Source organism: Emydura macquarii, unplaced genomic scaffold, assembly GCF_026122565.2.
Source record: "Emydura macquarii macquarii isolate MOO-44397 ecotype Brisbane River unplaced genomic scaffold, CSIRO-AGI_Emac_v2 contig_1876, whole genome shotgun sequence".
Lineage (NCBI taxonomy): Eukaryota > Metazoa > Chordata > Testudines > Chelidae > Emydura > Emydura macquarii.
Window position 1 is genome coordinate 32086961 of NW_027132013.1, and position 21875 is coordinate 32108835.

General features: G+C 39.9%; 1 protein-coding gene across 3 annotated transcripts in view; it reads right to left on the bottom strand.

Annotated features, from left to right (window-relative positions):
- The window catches only part of NOVA1 (NOVA alternative splicing regulator 1), a 222919-nt gene extending 205676 nt beyond the window's left edge, over positions 1–17243 (bottom strand). For 2 of the 3 annotated variants that reach the window (XM_067558078.1, XM_067558077.1), the window contains exons 1-2: positions 16416–17243; positions 14044–14187 (exon numbers count right to left, since the gene is read on the bottom strand). In XM_067558078.1, coding sequence (XP_067414179.1) covers positions 14044–14187; positions 16416–16551 — 280 coding nt within the window. In that variant the 5' untranslated portion in view covers positions 16552–17243. Of the gene's footprint in view, positions 1–14043; positions 14188–15439; positions 15540–16415 lie in introns of those variants that run through there. The other variant, XM_067558079.1, reaches the window with a different exon arrangement.
- Between the last annotated feature and the right edge of the window lie 4632 nt (positions 17244–21875).

A 21875-nucleotide genomic window follows, 5' to 3' on the forward strand; every position in this document is an offset into this window, starting at 1 on the left:
CTTCCTTGCTCAAAGAGTCTACATAAACATCCTTAGGGTTTTCTGTTTAAAATTAAATTTAAAAAATTAAATTCCTTATCTTTGCTTTTTTAACAAGTTTATGGAAATACTTTTTTGAAGAAACTTGTGAAATCAGGTTTAATTAAACCTAAATTGATTTAAAAGTGTCTCTTTAAGAGATCTTTTAGTAGGAGTAGACATCGTATACTTTTATATTAGGACAAATTGGTTTTAAAAATGCTTACAAAAAGACTACAAAATTTAAAAATATGTAATAACAATATTTCAGATCCAAAAAAAAGAAAAAAATATTCTTCACTCAGTCTTAGAAAACCACCCACATGAGCTGAATAGCCCTGAAAAGGTTGGCAACAACTGAAACATGCTTGTTTCAAAGTATTGTTTATATACCTTACATGCTAGTGATTTGTTTTGCTTCTAATGTTAGGAAATCTTAACTTTTCCTCATTAATAAATTAAAACCTAATCTTTAGTTTAAAAAGACACTAATTTCACTTCAATAGTCCAAAAGAAAAGGTGCACACATTTAGCAGGTTTATGACAACGACCTGCAGAAAGTTCCCCTATTCCTAGAAAATCTCTAGTTGTAACTGAATATATTGCTGTGTCCTGCTTGATGCAGAGTTATGCACAGTATTTTAGGGCTATTCTTGTATGAAACATTTATATGGGGAGAAAGGTATCCTTCTAATTAAATCTCATTCAGCTTTACAAGGTTGGACCTTTTAGGCATCTTCTATTAATACTGTTCATATGTCTGGAAAACATATTCATGCCCTTTGGAGAAAGGAAATGAAGACATAATATCCAGAGTGTAAGCCACAGAAAAAGTGATGTCCCTTCCCTAACTACAAACATTTTTAAAACAGAAGGTGAAAATCTTTTCTCCCCGCAGTTATCAATTTCCTAAACCATCCAATTTCTCTTTTCTAACTCTTTTCTAATTAAAGTTCTGTAGAACTGCAAAAACCTGATACTGCTGTTTAACCACTCCTCCATCCAACTCTCCCCCACCATAAAACAAGTCCAAAATAATCAAAAACACCAGTGCGGGGATATTCAGATTGGACATCTGTTCCCTCCATCTCAGCAGTACTTACCAGAAGTAAGTCCTTGGGTGCAGAAGTTGACGGGATATTAGTATTAAGGGAGGAAGGAGACCCTTCACACATCTCGCTGGAAAGCCTGGGCAAATGGGAAAGATATTCCAACTATCACACGCACGCGCGCACACACACACACACACACGCACGCACGCACGCACACACACACGCACGCACGCACACACACACGCACACGCACACACACACACCCCTTCCTTGAAAGACACTAGAAGAACTTTCATTCCTTTCCGCTGAAAGCCATAAGAAAAGCACCAAGGGAAGCTACCAAGGCCAGCACTCCTACTCTGTATGTCAGAATAGGAGAAAAGTGTTAGATCTCCTAAAATAATCTGAAGCAGGCCTGATGAAACACCCAGCTTCATCGAGCACATGCTTCAGAGCCCAAGCTCCAGTCCAAGACAATTTCAAAGCCCTGTCTCCACAGCTATTTCTAGAGCACTAGCGTGAACCCTCCTTACCCAAATCTGTTGATCTGGGCTGAGAGGCTCACTGCCACAAGCTATGTAGACATACACTAGTAGGCAATTCATTCCCAGAAGAATCAGCTACAGCAAAACTAGGAATTACTCTTTCCAACCCCAGAAGACTAAATTTTCTTCTCAGCCTGAGCAGAGGAGGAAGGGGAGGTGATAATCCCCTTAGAATGCAGCATTTAACAGCTATCTGGTTAAAAAAAAAAAAAAAAAAAAAAGAATTGCTATGTGAAAATTGTTGCACTCTAAAGGGATTAGCACAGTGGAACCTGCTTAGAGTAGAGTGAAATTTTATATAAAATGAATGAAGCTTCAAAAAACAGAAATAAATTACTGAAACATACTCAAATACATTGGTCTTTCACTATACTCTTAAGTGGAGCTATATTGTAAGTGAATTCTACTGTACCTCAATCTGAAATCCCTATTTTATCTGTACACGCTGTAGTCTGCTCTCACACAACAAGAACACATCCAAAATTAAATTTTAAGTGGCTACCTGCTGGTTTACCCATAAGCTATATTTTAATTCACTATAGATATATAACTGTTACCCTAACTTACAATTAGTGATTTAATATGGTGTTTTCTTTTTGTAAGAAGCCTTACTCCCTCTATAGCAGTGTTTCTCAACCTTTATGATACCAGGGACCGGCTTGCTGCCACCCTAAACTGTGTCACAGAGATCTCAGAGACACATTGCTGTATAGGCTACAGTTAATACTTACACACACACAGACACACACAGTCTTTTTAGAACAGGCCTGATTGCTAACTCCCATGAAGAAATAAGAAAATACACTCCACAGTTATTGAGCAAGTGAAAAAAATACCCCAAACTTCATGATTGTTTCATAGTGCATGGAACTAACAAAAAAGGGTTTCTTTGAAAGTGAAGCCTGGAAGACATCTTTAACATTATTAGTTACCAGTAACTAGAGTTTTCTAGCTCTCTTGATCACACACATCCCAATTTTTGGAGTCAAAGTTTTACATTAGATTCTAAGAATAAAAATCCATTAAGATATTAATAACAGAGAAATTCATAGATAAGGCCAGAGGGACCATCATCTAGTCTGATCTCCTACATAACAGAGATTACAAAATTTCATCCACCAATTCTCATATCACACCCATAACTTCTGGTGGGGCTAACACATCTCTTAGAAAGACATTCAATTTTGATTTAAAGACCAAGTGATAAAGAATTTGCCATATCCCTTGACAAACTGTTCTATTGGTTTATTGCTCTCGCTGTTAAAACTTTGCACTCTGAAACACTCAGTATCCATGTAATTACTAGGCATGCAGGTCCAAAGCCAAATTCTAAAATCAGTGGTCTTCAGGCAGCTAATACAGAGATACATGTGCGCTCATGATGCTCTCCATAATATAACACTATCAGCAGTGTTTTGCACAAGCTGAAGCTTGAAAGTCAGTTTACTTGAGAAACCAATAAATAAAATAGGTAATCTTAGTCTACAGCTACCTATGGACATGCTTCTCAATCAAACAAGAGCAAGTAAAGCAAAACACCAAAACAACTAAGGACCCAGTTTTGGTTTGTTTGGATTTTTTTTTTTTTTTTTTTTTTTGGGGGGGGGGGAGACAGGAGGGGGGAAGAGGCAGGGAGGAGATAAATATACAAGGCCTCAACCTTCTCCACTTTTGCAGACTGTGCCTATAAAGAATCTCAGGATGGAGATGCTACCATTATATGTTCATCTTATGTATCAGGCTCACAAATCAGAAATCCTACCATTGACACCCAAAGTTAATTGTAGGAACAAAACTGTAAGCTGTTTTCTAACAGCACGACCTAAACATTTTTCAAATAGTAAAAGATGTGCATCTATTGAGTTTGACATTCAAATGGTCAATATAGAAACAAGAAAAGTGACACCAGTCACCAACATGTGTAGTCAACTGTTGTTTTAAGACCTTAGCCAAAATGAGCTAATTAGTTAGGAGTATAACTTACTACTATCACCTGTCTACTCAGGACAAGACTATTATAATGCACTCTACCTAGAGATAGATTTTAAGAAAGCCGATAACTAAAGCTAGTGCAGAACATGGAACATAAGATCAGTGCTCTGTAGTTGAAATCACTGCGCATGGATTACTGAATAGAGGTCATTGTGTTGATTTTAACCTATAATGCCCTAAACGATATACGATCCAGTTATGTGAGAGGCTGCCTCTCTCTATATATCTTACTGTAAGTTGCAATCAGGAAATACAATTAAGCTGAAACTCTCTCAAGTTCAATGAGAGAAAGCTGTTTGCCCATGAATTCTCCAGTAAGGCCCTTAAACTCTGAAACACATTTTCCCACTTGGTATATCAAATTCCAGATCTGTTAGTCTACTGAACACACTGACAAGTTCTATCTCTTTTCCCTGAGCATTTGGGAAGGTATCGGAGGATAAATAGGAGGGAGGAAAGAGAATTTTATCCATTATTTTGATTGTCTGGGCATGTATTATAGAACTGTAAGGTAGTCTATTATATTGGATACTGTGCATTTTAATTAACATAAAAGCAGTGCAAATACTAGATAGGCACCCGCAATATTAAAAATCTAAGGAAAAACTGGTGTACCTGAAGAAATATATGTCTAGCATTTCTTAACTTTTGACTTTGCAATCTAGATATTTCAAGAATATCACTTTCTTTATAGTTATAAGTGCCCAACTACTCATCTAATACTTGCACTGCTTTAACAATAATAGGCAATCTAAATATAGAAGCGTGTGTACCACTTTTCATTATAAAAGATTCTTGTAACTGTTTTTGGAAGATCCAGTACCTCCATTATTTGTAGCAGGCCATGAAAATTCAGCAAAGAGAAAGCTGAAGATGCTTTCTTCTTTGTCCTGTGAAATTCCATTCAGGTTCAACTGAGTTATAAATTAAAAAATTAAATTGCCATTTTCCTTCGGTCATGTTCCTCAGGAAAATGTTGGTAGCATGCCAGAATAACTGAATATAAGCATGCTGTCATCAAAGACAGTTGCCAAAACCACATAGTGTACTGGGAAGGCATGGGACCTCCCAGAGCACCTATAGACAGAGTGGAGAAGAGAGTTAAGCTGGGCTGGATCCGGAAGATGGTCCCAGCCTCCCATTCCTCCCCTTCCTGGGGGTACCACATAGGTTAGATGTTCCCCGCAAAATCCTCCCAGCCACTCAGGAAATGGTGGCTATACCACCTCTGGAATAACAGTCTTCTGATGCTAGATATCATAGCAGTTCTGAAGTTCAAATAGCAGAAGTCTGTTCTATAGTGCTGAAGGTTCAGAGTTCACACTCTGTTAATGATACCTACTACAGAATTTGTTTTAACTTTTTTCCTATTAAAAAAAAAAGCTAAGAAATTATGTAAAACTGTTAGAAGAAAAGTGTTTCAAGTTATGACTCAAAAGACAGAACATACCAGATTTATGGTTGCCTGCATAACCTTAATTCTCCCTCCTTATGCATATGCGTATGCCAGAGGTTCTCAAACTGGGGGGTACAAAATGTATTTGGGGACAGGCGGGGGGGGGGGGCGCTGAGATGCTTTAGGGAAAAAAAGGAAAAAAAACCACTTACTGCACACATTGAGAGAACTAAGGGTGGTATGGTATTGCCACCCTTACTTCTGTGCTGCTACTGGCGGCGGTGCTGCCTTCAGAGCTGGGCACCCCTCCAGCAGCAGCCGTTCTCTGCTCTAATTCAAAGCTGGGCAGCCAGAGACTGGCAGCTGCTAGCTGGGCACCCGGAGGTGAGAAGGCATAAAATACTACAGAACAAAGAGGGGGGGGTGCAATAAAATAAGTTTGAGAACCATGGCATTATGATACAGTCTAATTATATGTTCACATCCTATTCCCCCCAGACATAGAAGTGACTCGTTCAAGTCAAACATTGGATGCACAAAGGGAGCAGAATTAAAGTTGAATGGGCAATCATAAGACTGGCATTTTCTAACTTTCTAGTGCTTCAGTTCACAACCTATGTAATCATATAGAAATAAATCAACACATTCTTGTAGCTACTAGTACCTTTTTACCAAATATCTGTGGATAAGAGTAAAATCACATCAGTGAGGTGATAGGAAGGATACTTTTTCTGCTGGCTCCGCTTTACCTAGTTCTATAGAAAAAAACCACTCCAGTCTCCTACACTGTCAATAAAGAATCTTCAAAAGAACTGGAGTCACTAGTGGGTAATTTTTTTAAAACAAGTATTTTCCAAGAACTCTGGGGGCACATAATATTCTTCTTGATCCAGGCAAATAGGAGCAACTCTAAAGAAAGGGTGGGAATGGTGTTGGGAGGTCCTGAATTTGGAAAGCTAGTTATGAGGAAAATCACAGGTGCAGTAAATGTCACTGAACCAGGCACAAAAGGAGTGCTTTTAAATGAGAATAAAGGGACACAAAGAAGATCTCTGTGTACTAATTTAATTAATGAGTGACAACACAAGGACTTCAACTGGTGAAATATTATCAGTGGCCATAAATATAATTTTAGTTCTGCATAACAAATGATCTTACCTTAGTGATTCTCAAAAAATGTCAAAACATTGATTGGATTTTTCATCTGATCCTGTCAATGCTGAGATGACAGGCCCTGCAGGATGCAGTAACAGATCAATGATGGAAAACAGATGTTTAGTCTTTCCACAATGAAAATCTATAACACCAGACAAATTTCTGTCTGAATATTAGGCTTCCTTATAACCAAAAGTTACTTCTAAATATGACAGTGAACGATCACACTTGCAGACCATTTCTCTTCCTCACTTGGAGCAATCTGAGGGATCCTCAAATCTTTGAGGACTCAGTATTTGTATTTTCACGGAGTGCCAACATATGATAATTACCCTGGTCCCTGAATCACATAAGCACTACTTGCAAGAGCTATACTGGGCATATAGCCTCAAAAATTTTACCAGAGTCAAGATTCTTTACAGATGAAATACTGCATGTAACTGATAAATGCATATTGAAAAGAAAAAAAGTCATATCATCAGTAATCTTCCAACTGGAAACAGACTTTTATACCAGTCCCAAAATGTTGCCCCTAAATTATCATTATAAAGGGGCAACCATGTATTTTCAAAAGGAATTTAGTTCTTAAAAATATTCCTGAGCAAGAATATTCCATATCAAGTAACCCTCACTATAAAAATGTAGCCACATTTAATTACTGAAGATGTTAGGAAAATAGCAAGTTAATTCAATAATAGATATTGAATTTAGATGGTTGACAAAATATGTTTTCTGTTTACTATTAGAAACTGGTAATACCAAAAGTGAAGGTTTAAAAAAAAATGGTACTCCAACAACGTTTTCCTTTAAATGAAAAAACAAAAGCAATCTAGTCCTTATAAACCACTGAATAATAACAATCTGAAATTAGGAAGCATAAAGTTTACAAGATTAGTATTAACTGTGTATAAAGAAAACAAAAACAATGGAAAGGAGCAGAGCCTTATTAACCAGTGATCTGACATTTAAAAGGCCTCTCAGCTCAACATTATTTAGATATTTCTGTGTTGGAGTAATAGAAAGCATACATAAGGAACTTGATGTAATTTCCCCACAGCTCTGCTACAAAGGCAAAGAGGAGGTGCTGTTAGTCTCAACGGAAAATAAGACTAATACTAAAAAACTGAAATCACAGACTTAAAGTTTATTCAGACAACAAATTACTAAATTTCAGTTTAACATGATATACTAAAAATATGTAAAGAAAATGCTATATATAAAATTAGAGTGAAACAAATCAAAGCATGCATTTAACATACCCCATTGCATAAATATTTTACAATAGATCAGGAAGGAATTTTAAGTACACAAATAAATGGATCATTCAAAGTACAGTACAATTCTGAAGTTAATTTTCCATTAAATATTTGTTTATTTTTAATTCTCATATTTCCCTGTCTCCCACCCAACTTGTCTGGACAATACGGCTATTTTATTTATACACAACTGCACTTCTGTTTTTATTCTGCAACAAGAATGTTTTTGTTAAGTCTACTATACTGGCAATTTATTAAAAAATCATAGTTATCAGCTTTATTAGTTCAAAGATTTTCCTGTTTACAAATCTATTAATTACAGCTTTAAAAACAGTATGTCAACATTTTACACTATTATCTAACAAATCCAACTCTGAAACCAAAAAGGCCCACCTACACACAATCATCAATAAGAAGGACTTGAAAAACTGGTATGTATTCTGTTTTATACCATGACACTGCAGCCTCAGAGGGTCAGATTAATTAAGATCAACAGCAGCTGCAGTGCAACGTGAGAAGCACACTGCCACAGTTCCCACCAGTCTAGCCCAATTACCTGCAGCATTCCAGCACCGGACAACTGACAACCACCACACTCTTTACCAAGTCATTCACTCCCACTGGTCTACTGATAAATGTTAAAAACAAGCTAACTTCTTTTTGAGAAGGACTACAAAGCAGCGTGCACCTGCTGCAAGCTGCAATGATGAGTCCCAGAGAGATGTTTGTCAGTCAGATCTCTACAGATGTTGTTTCACTTCATACTAGAATGGTATCCAAAGATGGAAATGAGAAGACAACCAGACAACAATCCCTCCTCCCAATCCCCCCCACAAGTTCTATTTCTAAAAGATGCAGTCTGACAACTTAAAGCTGAGCTTTTTGCGATGCTCGCCATTGAAAATAAGTGAAACTAAATTTTGTGGTTAACTACAGCTGAGAACACTGATATCCACAATATTAATTAGTGAAGATTCAAGGTCAGTAAGGTCCTGTTACAATTCCTTTTTCATTAATGTATTCAAGATTTATCTCCATTTAAAAATAACATATTTCTCATATTATAGAGGTTGAGGGGAGAAGATTATTTTAAGAAAATTGAATTGTGGTTTGGAGAGTGATTTTTTTTATATATATTTATTTTAACTCCAAGACTTCAGAATGTAGACCATAGATTAGTACATTGATATTGCCCCTACAAACAACCATTTGAAATGCTATATGGCAGTTTTGTACTGTGTGCAAGGAGGAAAAGTGGGGAAAATAGTTTAGACATTGTCCCCTTTCTACAAAATTATGTTATTTTTCTTAAGTGATTTTTTCCCCAGATTCTGCAGTGCCCCATAATGAGGGTGCAAAACATAGGTTTATGCTGTATTCATTCAATTTACACGTAACTTAACTCTGAAAAAAACAAGTACAGTATATGTCACTAGAAACCCTTTAATCTACTTCTAAACTATAAAACATTCTCTGACTGAGAAGTTCTGTCACATATTAAACAAGAATAAAGTTAGAGGTGTTTTTACATATTTCCCTGGGCTGATCTTATACTTTTGTTCATTATTCTGCTATTTTTATTTCATGTAACAGATTTGTATGAGTAATATTGTTAAGAGTTAGCTAGCCATTTCAACGCAGCACAAAAGTCTAATTGTAACTTGCTTTCACTTTTCCTTTTTAGTATTTTTGAAATTGCAAAGTCACTCAATTCAATAAAAAGTCCACCAAAGACCTATTTAGCTAATACGGAAAAACAAATAAAACCCTTTTCTTAGAAAAGAATTAGATACACAACACCCACAGAACATGAACTCATTAAATCTACTGTAATCCTCTTCCAAATGAGGGGAAAATTAGTAAATAATACATGCACAAGGGGAGCTAGATGTACAACTATCTCTAGAACATAGTGAGTGTATACATTTCTCTGCAGTTTCCTTTTGAATGTAAAATATTAAGGACCGTTCAGTTAGGAAGTTTTTTTTTTTTTTTTTTTTTTTAATTCTGTCCCAGTAACCAGGCAACTGACAGCTGTCCTATTAAGAATTCTCTCTCTGAACAGCTGGCAATCAACCCTTGGCTTTTTACTAGTAAAAAGCTAAGAAACTACAGCTAGTCTGTAAATCTACACAGCTGTAAGAGCTCTATCCTAGAAACCCTTACTTACATGAGTAATCCTTATGCATGCAGTTCTATTGTTGTAAATAGGATGTCTCACATGAGTAAGAGTCTACAATATAGCTGGTCAAGCCTTAGATTCATTTATATTTACAAAGTCCTTACTTCCCCATTGACAGCATCTCAGAAATCTGTGATAAAATTCTCAAATATCAGGGAATAAAAACATTATTTACATTAGTCCCCCAATATGCTACAAGCCATCTTCCAGGAATATGATAACAAGCTGAACTATTTTTCTAATCCCTATAATTCTATTCTCTAGTTTTAAGAAATAAAGTTCTCTCCTCATTTAGAATTTTAATACTAATATAATCAAAAGTAAACTATGTGCAGTTATATTTTTGTTTTTTTGAAGGAGTTAGATGTATTTTTCCAATGAGAACTGACTAGTTTCTAGAAGTTAAAAATGTTACACCTCCTTTATTATATGATGATGGGGGGGGAGTGGTGAAATAAGCTTGATGTACTATGCCTTCACCCTGCCTAACACAATGTAATATGAGTAATGAAGCTAGATGTATTCAATTTAAATGTTCAATAAAGCTGAGTATTTCACACTCATTTCACTGTCAAGGTTTTAAGAGTCAACAGATAATACTTTTCAGAGGACAGTCACAAAAAAGATAGCTATGAAATGATCTAAATAATGCATTATTTTTAATCTCATTTTCACATACAAGATGAATACCTAAAACAATCCTTTTAGTACAAACAAAATTGGATAATCACACACAAAATATGTTTTGTATACTTTCTCTTTTGTTAAGTGTACATTTTGATTGTACGGAAAAAAAATTTCCACCTTGGTGTACCATACCAAGTTTGAGGACTACCCTATTAGAATTTTGTCTTTCATAAAATATAAAGCAGCTAATCTATTAAGACTAATAAAATATCTTATCCCCATTTAATCGTCATATCATTTTATCGATATTCTAATATATTTCAATTAGTATATTATAACATACTTGAAAAACTATCAACAGCTCAAATTCACCCAAATTCAAATTCACTAAGCTTCTTAAGCTAGGAAAGATCCTGTTGCAAGATATACAATGTGATTATATAATTTTACATAATAAAGAGTAAAGACATTCACTTGCAATGGGTTAGGAAAACAAGAAGGAACAGATATACCTAGAGTTGTTTTCAGGCCAGTAGTCTTTATATTTCTGGAAAATGGAGCACCGGATAAAACAATGAGTTCAAACAGAAGAAAGCATCACTTTGTGGTTCTCTTTTTACACTATGCAAAATTTAAGTGCACACAAAACCCCAAGTTTTCATGGCAACAACCTTCAACAGTTTTACTTTATCATTAATAATTAGTATCATGACAATAAGAATATTTTAAATTTTGAGTTAGAAGCCACTTCGCAAAAAATAAATAAGACTGGAATCTTGTAACAGAAAATACAACTCCCACATTTTTAAAATAGCATACTGTTAGCCAATTTCATTTTAGATCTACTAGTTTAGGTGGACAATCTGAATAGAAATGATTCATAGATAAAATATACTCTAAATAAATTGTTTGGGTCAATAAAATTTTTAAAAAGTTAATTTATAATCTAGAGGGAAAGTGTTTTGCAACAGCAAGAGAAATAGGATTTACTAAAAAAAAGCTTGTTAATATGATACAAAAAAATACACACCTGTTAATAAATATCCATGAATTGCCTTTTACCTTGTTGAACTAAAGCCTTTTTATTAAAGAAATACTTTACAAATACATGCTTCCTTTCAACCTCTTAGATTTATCTGCTGAATTCTAAAGCTACTGTAAAGAGTTATTTTTCTGAAGCACAAAAATAAAAATTATCTTGACAAACTTACTCTGTATACTGAATACCTGTACCATAAGAAGCCATTAGATCAGTGAAGCACTCGTGACTTTAATAAACCAATCCTTCTCCCTTCCAACCACCACTTAAAAAGCTGCGCTGAACTTTCCCTTTCAGTTACTTCTCTCCTTCCCCACTAAAATTTAAGTTTAACAGCAACCTCACAAATGTAGTGTTTGCAAAATAGATATTTAATGTAACTACAGATATAAATTAGTCAACATATTAATTAAAATATATACACACAAGTAGGTTTTCAGATACTTTATACGTCTATAAGAAATTCTTCAATAATATGAATCAAAGCCCTAAATTCTGGACTAGTCTGAGATTAGCAAGGTTTTTTTCCCCTCATGCTATGAGTAAGAAGGGCTGGAAGAAACCCAAAAATGTCATCAGCTTGGAGTATGCCAGGACCTCAGAAAATTCCACAGGCTCGTGGTCAAATGCAAACAGAAAGACTAACAAGATCCAGAAGGGAATCCATTTTTCACATCTGTCCATGCTGTAGCAAGTAACAGTCCATTCTAAGTTATGTTTAAATCATTAATTTGCTAAATGACCTTCAATGTGGCTGCACATATAATACAGAATGCATAATGTCTAACCGGAGATTGATCTATAGCTAGTAAAAAGAGAAGACTGTATCAAGTCTTCTCTTGGTATTTCCTTCAGAGAGAATCTGTTTACGTCACAGAAACATTAAACAATTTTTTATTCATCTCACTCTGGCTTGCCTAATTTTTAATTTTCAAAGGACACTCTTGCTGATACTGCTGTATCTGCACAATTTATAGAACAAAAAAGTATGTAATTCTGATTTAATCATAAAAGAAAAAAAATAACTATGTTAGAGTACTGAACAAAAGATATAATCTTTGGTGCATCCTTTCCAACTCACTATAAATCAACTATAGTCAAATGAAAAGGCATATAATTTAGTATTTGGAATATCTTTCATAAACACCAATTTTCTCTAAGATCCTTGCACATCTGATACCACCTCATGTATAATGCAAAGAATCTATTTCATTTTCATCTATTGACAGTGAATTTAATTTACCATTGCAGTTCTTTTCCCAAATTACGTTATTAATTCCGCAATCAGGCTCTTTTGAATGCTTTTATTTTTACCAAGAGTTTTCACAATTCTACACTGATTTTTTCACCCTAGTACACCTTTCAGAATATAAGAACTGTATTACCAAAACTTTCCTAAGGCAAAAGAGTAAAGGGAAAAAAAAAAGTTTCTGAAAGACAATGGATTGCAATTATACAACTATTTCATTTCATAGCAAATCTAAACTTGTCCTTTTAATTGTGCTAGTACATTAGAACTCTAAAAATTGTACCCACAGGGCAGAAAAACAGGTGTATTTTCAATTTCCATATCAAAATGACAATTTCAAAATAATTACAATCTTTCCATACAGAATAAATGATCCACTTTTGCTCAACAGTGAAACAGAGTGGACAGGAAACTGAAATACTCCAAATGCTCATGCTCTGCTTACACTCATGCCAGCTGTCTTTGCTGTTTTAGAAAATTCAGTCATCTCGCTGAATTAGCACACCAAATGCAAAACAGCATTGTCTTCTCTACAGAAAACAAATATCAACAATATCTAGACACCTTGGCACTGAATTACTAGCCCCAGTTCAAAGTTGCAAAACCAGAACACTGGTGATAGCTATATAGTAAATTAGTAGCAGTCAAAAAAATTAGATGGATTTCTACTCACAATAGAAGTCCAATTACTAGATACTAATTTGTTAATCTTTAGAAAGTCAAACTCTATGTGGAGCCACAGAAATATTTTGCAGAAGTTCAAAATGCTGCAGATCATTATGCAAGACCAAGACTCACTATTTATAACATTTTGATCAAAAATGAGAAAAGGCTGCAACAAAAACAGGCATTCTGTACATATAAATATTCAATGTTGTTTGTGTAAATACAGCATACAAGAACACACCTATTTCCTTATTCATCCAAAGTATTATACTTCCTTTCATAACATAATAGATTTTCCTTTCATAGTCATGTTAAACACAATCTAAAGAAAACATCTGAAGAGCAGTAGCACTTGTCCTCTTTACTTCACTCCAGGGCCAGTGAACAAAGCAATGATGCAGAAAGAAGGTACGTAATGGATTTAAAGTAAATGGCCCATTCTTTAAGAAGCAGCCTCTCATTTTTACTCATTCTAGCTTAATTGCCTTACAATGATGTCTGAAAACTTCAGAAAGACACCCATTTTTAATGCCACCTGTCAAAGTTGGATCTTTAAAAGTAGATTTTTCTTGTAGTAAAACATGCTCAGAAAATATATTCACAAAAATATTTTCCTGCAGCAATATTCTAAATAACTTTAGCCATATTTTATGGCCACTAAATTATTAGATAACACCCTGTCAATTCCATAAACGTATTAAAATAAGACTGTCCATATGCTCACTGTAACATGTTGTAATGTACTTTTCTGCTCAATAATGTTTTCCAATTGCACTGACAGGCTTACTCTTCAATGCATAAAGCACACACATCATGTATGCATTTCCCTAGGGATTTAAAAATAATCTGCTAATATTTGCACCTACCTGGGTAAAAATCTTTGGATTTAGACAGCTTGATGGTCGCCCCAGTCTCTTTCTGCAATTGAACAATTGTCTGTCCTCCCTTCCCAATTATAGATCCAGCAGCATAACTAGGTATGAGGACCTTTAGAAAATACTGGCCATCCTCTGAAAAATTGAGATATGCAAGGTTAATTTGGTTTACCAAGCTTTTGTTCTCCCCCATGCCCACAAAAAAGAAAAATCAGTAAATAACTGAACAAATGTATTAATACGTGCACAACTATACATCTAACCAGTTGCATCATTCTATAAGAAGTGCATGGAATATGCATTTGCCATTTTAAAAGATTTACATATTCACTCTATGGAAATTAAAGAATCTACACATTTTCCTTAATTTTCTGAAAACAAATGACAAAAATTTAGTTGTATTTCTGAAGGCAGAATTATTCTAGTTCTAGCTGTGGTTACCATGGTATAATGAAACAAACTGACCCCTTAAAAAAAAAGTGCGCACAAAATGTGCATAGTGACAAATCACATCCCTCCCTAAAAATACTGCTACAGAAATGCCAAAGCTTAAAATAAAAAGGAAGAATGGTAAATAGTGATGGGCTCTTTGTTTGACATTAGCAAATGCATGAGAACAGCAATTAGCTATTGTCTGCATTCTTCTTAAGTGTGCAAAACAACTAGTCTCCTACCAAAAACCCATCCAAAATATGGTATTTTATTTTCCAAGCATTTCAGCCATTGCCAAGAAAACAACCCAACATGGTGTGGATGGAAACACTTGCCTAAGTAATCCTGATGTATTTCTTTAGCACTTCTTAGGCGACAGTGATCTCTTTTAAGCTCATTAATTAAAGGACATTAAGAAGAATTTTTCCCAACTGATCAAAAGCTTAAGTCACTTATTTTAAATACACGTAAAAGTGATCAAACAGATATTGCCAATCCTTCCACCACCACTGGATTAAAAATCCACAATCAGAACTGGAAAATACATTCAATGAATGAAACAAATGTTTCCCAGTCTCATTTTGCAACTGTGCTCCCTTCTCTATTACTGATCCAGCAGCAAGTCTTAGGATCTTTAGAAAACTGGATCTGAAAAAAGTGAAAGATATATAAGGGCAGTTTGATTTTCAGGACTTCTGTTCTCCCCAGTAATTAAAATAATCTCCAATTTGATTTAATCTCAACATTTTATCATAGAGTTCTTTATAAAGTTTGTTTAAAAAAAAAAAAGAAAAACCAGGAGCAGGTCCAGGTCCATCTCACTTTCCCTATGAAAGAGTATAAGCATCCCAAATAGCGCTGATGGAACACCACAGTCCCCATCTATATTATATACAGGTACAATACATTATATATAGACAGACTGCTTTTCTTAATATTGGATGAATAAATTCACCTCTGCCTCGGTGCATTGTTATGACGACTCCAGTGCAAATGAATAGAGGAGATGCTAGTCCCGTTATAACTCATCTCATCCAGGAAGAGCAGGATGTTAACTAACAAGTCACCGCACCAGAGACAACTCCCCCCCCCCCACACACACACACACCCCAACACCCCCCAACCTCAACAAGCCAAATCAATGCAACAGTGTCACGCTGACAGACGAAGTGAGGCCAAGGAAACGGGAAACACCGGACAAGATTTAAATCCAGCTTGTGACCGAGCGGATGGGCAAAGGGGAGAGTGCCTTCGCCACCTCCTGCCATTATTTATTTATTTTCCCCAACGTGTCGGGAGGGTGCTGGGACGGCAGGAGCCCCCTGTGCCCCCTCCAGCCCCGGCAGGGTCGCGGCGGCACCCCCACTCCCGATGATATTAAATCCAAAAGCCTGCTAGATGCTGAAAACCGACGCCATTTTGATGAATGATAAGTTATAAAGCTGCTGCACCCCGGGAGCGGTGCCCCCCCCCCCCGCCGGACGAAACCCCCCCACCGCAGCCCTCAGCGCAGCCCCCAGAGCCGCTTCCCCCCGGCCGGCCCGAGCCGCGCTGCGGGGCCGGGGCCAGGAGGTGGCTGTGTGTCGGGCTGCGGGGTGGGGAGTGAGTCCTCCCGGGGTGCAGCCTTCCGCTCCCCTCCTGACCCCGGCCCTGCGGCACGGCCCCGTCCGCGGCCGGGGGGGGAGAGCAGGGAGCCGGGTCCCGGCAGCGGAAGACTCGTTTCACCGACCCCCCCCGCCCCCGCTCTTCCTCCCCCGGCCTGCCGTTTTTTACCCATTTTCACCCTCTTTGAACAATCCTGCCGGCACCCCGCTGAGTTCCCCGGGGCAGTCAAACCCACCCCCGGCCGCCGGGAAGGGCCTCCCGGCGGGGCACGGTGCGCGGAGGCAGGTAGGTAGGAGGGAAGGTGGGTGCTGGGGTGAGATACCCACCGCCCGTGTTGGTCCTCTTGGTGCTGCCGGCTTCGGGGGGCGCTTCGAGCGGTCTCTTGCGGGAGTCCGGCGGGTCCAGGTCTATGGGAACCCCGGTGTGGGTCCCGTTCTGCTGGATGGGAGCTGCCGCCATCATGTTCGCCGCGGCCAGGAGCAGAATGGTCTCTTCCTTGGGGGGGGGGGGGGGGGCCACGGGGTTCGTCCCGTTCTCGGTCCCCCCTAGGGACGGTAGCGCTGTGTGCGGGGTGCCGAGGATGCTCCGGAGCTGGTTGGTCTGGCCCGGGGTGGGGGGGTGGGGGAGCAGGGAGGGAGGGAAGTGCAGGCGGCGGGACTGGCCGGAGGAGCAGCTGCAGTGCAGTGCCAGGAGAAGGGGGACGGGGGAACAGAGGGGGGAGAGGGGAAGCGAAAGAGTGAGCCGGAGGAGAGGAGAGGAGAGGAGCGAGCGTGTGAGTGGGAGCGGAGGGGACGGGAGAGAACGAGTGAGGAGGGGGGAGCGATGGGGATGGCAGGTGAGCGAGCGAGTGGGAGTCTGCCAGAGGATTCACGCTGCCTCTGTGCCCCCTTCAGTCTCTCCCTGCTCTAGTCCTGCGCCGGGGGCTGGTGCGGCGCGGCTGCTGGTGGCTGCTCTGGGGCTCTCATTCTCGCTCGCGCTTACGGGACTGTGCGCACCGGGGTGGAGGCTGCGCTGCGCTGCGCTGCGCCGCGCCGCGCCGCCCTCACCAGCAGCAGCGCCGCCGCCGCCGCGCGCACGCAGAGCTTGCCGGTTCCTCCGTGCGGCGGGGCCAGTCAGCCAGCCGCAGCAGCCGCCGCTACACGGCAGGAGGGAGAGGGGAGGGAAGGAGGGGGCCGAGATTGGGGGAGGGAGGGGGGGAGGCGTGGGAGGAGAGGCCGCGAATAAAAAGAAAGGCGGGGCTTCTTGGGAAGATGGGCGGGAGGCTGGGCCAATCGGAGGTGAAAAATGTGAGGTTGGGCTTGAAGTGGTTAGCCAATCAGTAAGGGTGGGTGGAAAACAAAGCCGGGGGTTGCAAGCCATGGGGCTGGAGGGGGGAGGAAGCTGCTCTGTCTGCGGGGGCTGGCTGGCATGGGGCCCGTGCGCCCACCAGCACCCGTGGGTTAGGCATGCGGGGAGTGCCCTCTCGGAATTAGAGCTAGCCTCACAACACAAACCCTAACGAGTACCTGGAAAGGAGGTGCCGGTGGTTGGGGAGCGAAGCGCTGACATGGCCGGGAAACGTCGCAGTTAAGGTCCCCTCGTTCGTCGGCACTAGGTTAATGTCTTTCCTTACAGGAGCATAACTACTTCTCCCACAGTGCAATAGGATAGTATACAGGTTTTTTTTCCACAGCCTTAGAGAGATCCACGTGTAGCTCTGCTGTTCAGCAGTTTCGGGTATACCATAACAAGGAGAGACCGTGACAGTCATGAATATCACACAGGATGCTCTATAGCTGAGGCAAGAATGCAAAAATGATATAATATTAACATTCAAAACCATATGTAACCATGCAACGAAAAACTATCATAATGCATACACATGAACGACCAGAGTTACAACTGTCTCTAACATTTACTTTGGCATTAACTTGCCTGACTTGGGGATAGATGGATGGAAAGGATCTATCCAGTAGAGCCTGCTCTGTTACTCAGTTAAACATCTGGACAGTACCAGAGTAGGCTGTACTGGATAGATCCTTTCCATCCATCTCAGTCAAGGTTGGGGGAAGATAGCCAGTACAAATACAAGTTGTCACATCTTAGTAAGCAAGGCTTTAATTGTAAAACATCCTTGGTTGACAAAAGTGTGGGATAGTGGTGTTCATGTAAACTAATCTTTATTCCTACGTCTCACTCTCAAATAAGCATTGTGTTTAGGAATGAGAATAGGATTAAACCTTATATAAAAAGCACTTTTATTCTCATCAATGGACAGACCAAGAAACTAAAGTTCTATTTAATTAATGTTCACTAATAATAGTTCTGTACCCAGCATCAGGACCTCAGGAATCTGATAACGTCCGGTACATTTCAAGACCAAGATAATTCAAGCTGCAACTGTCTGGGACCCAGTTTTGTTTCCAGTGAATCAGACACTCTACTGAGAGCAGAATTAGGCCCTCTGTTCCTTGCAGTGGTGCTGGACATTTCTCTTCCTGCTAATAAACAGGACAAAATCAACAGTTCTTTGTCCTTCATACAGAACATGACAGCTGCCAATAAGTCATAGATAAAAACAATCATCTAAATAAAACCCCTGGCCAATAAAAGAAAACAAGTTTTATAGTTATCCAAGTGTTGAGGATGTCATTGGCAGTTGTTCTTTGTCCTTAGGTAGTTGCAATTCCAGGCAAAGTTTTGCCATGCTAAAATGAAAGCTGTGAACTCTACAAACAATTTCTTCTTTAAAAGCTCTTGACTTTTTACACTCACTTCTTGCTAGTGTAACTTCTTTACCCCATAATCTAATTACTAAACTATTATTTTCCTTGCATTAATGTATGTGGAAACTCTTAAAGGATTTTTTAAAATCTAAATCTTGCAGAAATTACTCAGCGGTAAATCTCACCTCCTCCCCTTCTCCAAATATACTTTGCTCAAACTGTAGCAGTACCATCATGGTTCCGCTATTCCCAAGAGGAGCATAGACGACTCCTAAACCCTTATGTCTCACATATCATTGCTCTGACAAAGAAGTAGGGAAGAGTTTGAGTAGCAGCAAGTCAGAGTGTAGATATGGCCATAACCACTTGGATTCCCTCGACAATACTCTCTGCATAAAGGGGAATGAAAGGGAAGCACTCATTCCTATACCTTGGAGATATGATCCTGTTCTTCCGCACAGTCTACACTGAAATTCTATTTGAAAAGCCTGTTAACTTTGTTCAAAGAACCAGATTTGGCACACAGTCCTTTTTCCAGTCAGAAGTCCCTGCTACTACTCATCCATTCCTGCAGTCCTGGAGCAGTAAGTAAGCAATCTTGGCATTTCTTGTACTCTCAGGGCAACTGGGGTCCTACCTGGACTTCAGTGGAAGTTAGAGCAGCCTCTGCTCTTGATTATGCCCTATCCCTCTCTGACATGCCTTGGGGGCCAGAAGAGATGTTTGTATGGAGTGGCCAGGGAATTGCCTAAAATAGGGTGCATGGCTCAGCAGCCATTTCTACCCAGTAGTTTAAGGTCCTTTAAATTAATGGAATGACAGGAACAGATAATCAGACAGTCAGTTACTGTACCTTCTTATCTGTTTGCTCTTCAAAGTCTGGGCCGGATCCTCCTATGACTAAAACTAATGTAAAACAAAAGTAATTCTACTGGAACCAATGGAACTGCACTGGTGTAAAAATGATGAGAGAAGAAACAGGCTCACTGTTGGTTTTCAGTATTTGCTGATTCTATGGATAGGTCTGCACTTGGAGCATGAGCTGTCATTCCCAGCTCGAGGAGACATACTCACACGAGCTTTCCCTGAGCTAATGCACTAAAAATAGAGAGTGTAGCCGTGGCAGTGTGAGCAGTGGAATGGCCTAGCCACCCCAAGTATGTGCCTAGGGTCTCGGACGGATACATACTTGAGGTGGCTAGCCTCTCTCGCAGCTCACACCGCTGCAGCTATGTTCTATTTTTAGCTTGCTAGTTCAATGAGAGCTAACCCAGGTATGTGACCTGAAGCTGGGAATCACAGCCCCAGCTCCAAGTGTAGGCATACCCTGTGTTCCCACCAAAAGGGCATTTTGTAGAGCTTCAGCTGGAATATAAAGCTGTCTACCCTACAGCAAAAACTCAGCTCAGCCAACTGCCACCTGACATTCCAAACCGCCACAGCCTCTTCTGATTCTAACATTGTGGTGTAGTCAACAGAGCACTGGACTGGGAATCCGGAGGCCTGAGTTCTATTTCTAGCACTGCACTGATCTCCTGCATGACTTTGTCTCTCTGTGCCTCTGTTTCCCCCCCACCATTCGTCTTGTCTTGTTTTTTTAGATTTTAAGCTATTTTGGATAGGGACTGTCTTTATTGTGTTCATGCAGTGCCTAGCACAGTGCTCTTCCAATCTGGGTTATGGCCTCTAGGCACTACTGTAATAATATAATAATTTTATGTAACAGGTGTGCACTACATTAATTCCATTCCCCCCCCCCCCCCCAGTATTCTGTTTATATAGTGATGAACAGTTCTTAACCCTAATGACACTAGGTATTTTAACTGAATTTTATGTCAGTCAAATTTTATTATCTTTCAGTTGCGTCCTTAAGGGCCTGATCCTACTCCCAGTGAAATCAAAGGAAAAATGCCACTGCTTTCTATAGGAGTTGGATCAGGATCAAAATGAATAATTTACATTTTTTGGGATAGGCATAGCTTGGAGTAAAGGTTGGTTTGTAAACTATCTCCCCAGGATTAGCTCCAGGTGGTATTCTGCCTCAGAGACACACCTGTGAGGCACAATTCATCATACAGAGCTTCCTTCTTGCTCTGGGGGTAGGGAAGGTTTGGGAGGGAGACAAGCAACAAGTTACTGCCGCTCTTCAAATGGTGAATCTTCCCCTCTTCTGCCTGGCCATCTATTCTGGCCAGTGAATGAACAGGGATTATAGTGGGACACCCATACCCCATCCTTCATCTCCCCTTGTTTGCAGCAGTGAGTATCCAGAGAGAGAGGACTGCTCTTTTCTCTAAACCTTGACTGAAGATTTGGGTAGTTTTCACAGAGACCATAAAGGAACGTAATGTGATGGTCTAATTAAAGGCAAAGATTAATTTCCTTGATCTTTCCTGTATTTCTTTACTTGAAAACATGGTTCTTCACTGGCAGCCCACAGGCCAGATCTAGCCCATGGTGGGCTTCACTTTGGCCTGCTGGGCACCAGCTGTTCCTTCCTGCTACCTGCTGGAGGGCTTTGCTTTAGGGACAGCCCTACTACCCAGCTCTGGCTCCATAGGTGCTGGAAATATAGTTGCTGGGGGTGCTGGCTTTATAGTTTGGTTCAATGGATTTCAGCACCCCCAATATACAGATTGTTCCAGCACCCCTGTCCGGCTTCATTTCCTGTGCTCCTCTGCCAGGCAGTCCTGGCTTCAGGGCATCCAGACCTCAGCAGCAGGGGACTCTCAGCAGCAGGTCAGTCTCTGGGCAGGAGAGTGCAGGGGCCCAAGCTGCCAGGAGCGCATAATGGAGCTGGAGTCGGGTAGCAGGGCCATCCTTACAGTGAAGCCCCTAGTTGAGAGCAGGAGATGGGCACAGGCAGGGAGAGGCAGGAAAGGATGGGCTCTGGGGGGTGTCACCCCTGCTCCTCTCATCCTCTCTCAGCTCCTCTACTGCCCTCATCTTCCTCCTACTTCCTCAAGCAGTACTAGGGAGGCCCCATCTCCTGCAGCTGCTCTCTCCACCCTTGAGGACCCAAAATCCTGATTACACAAATGAGCGTGGGGGGACACTGCTTATTAAGATCATCAGGATTTT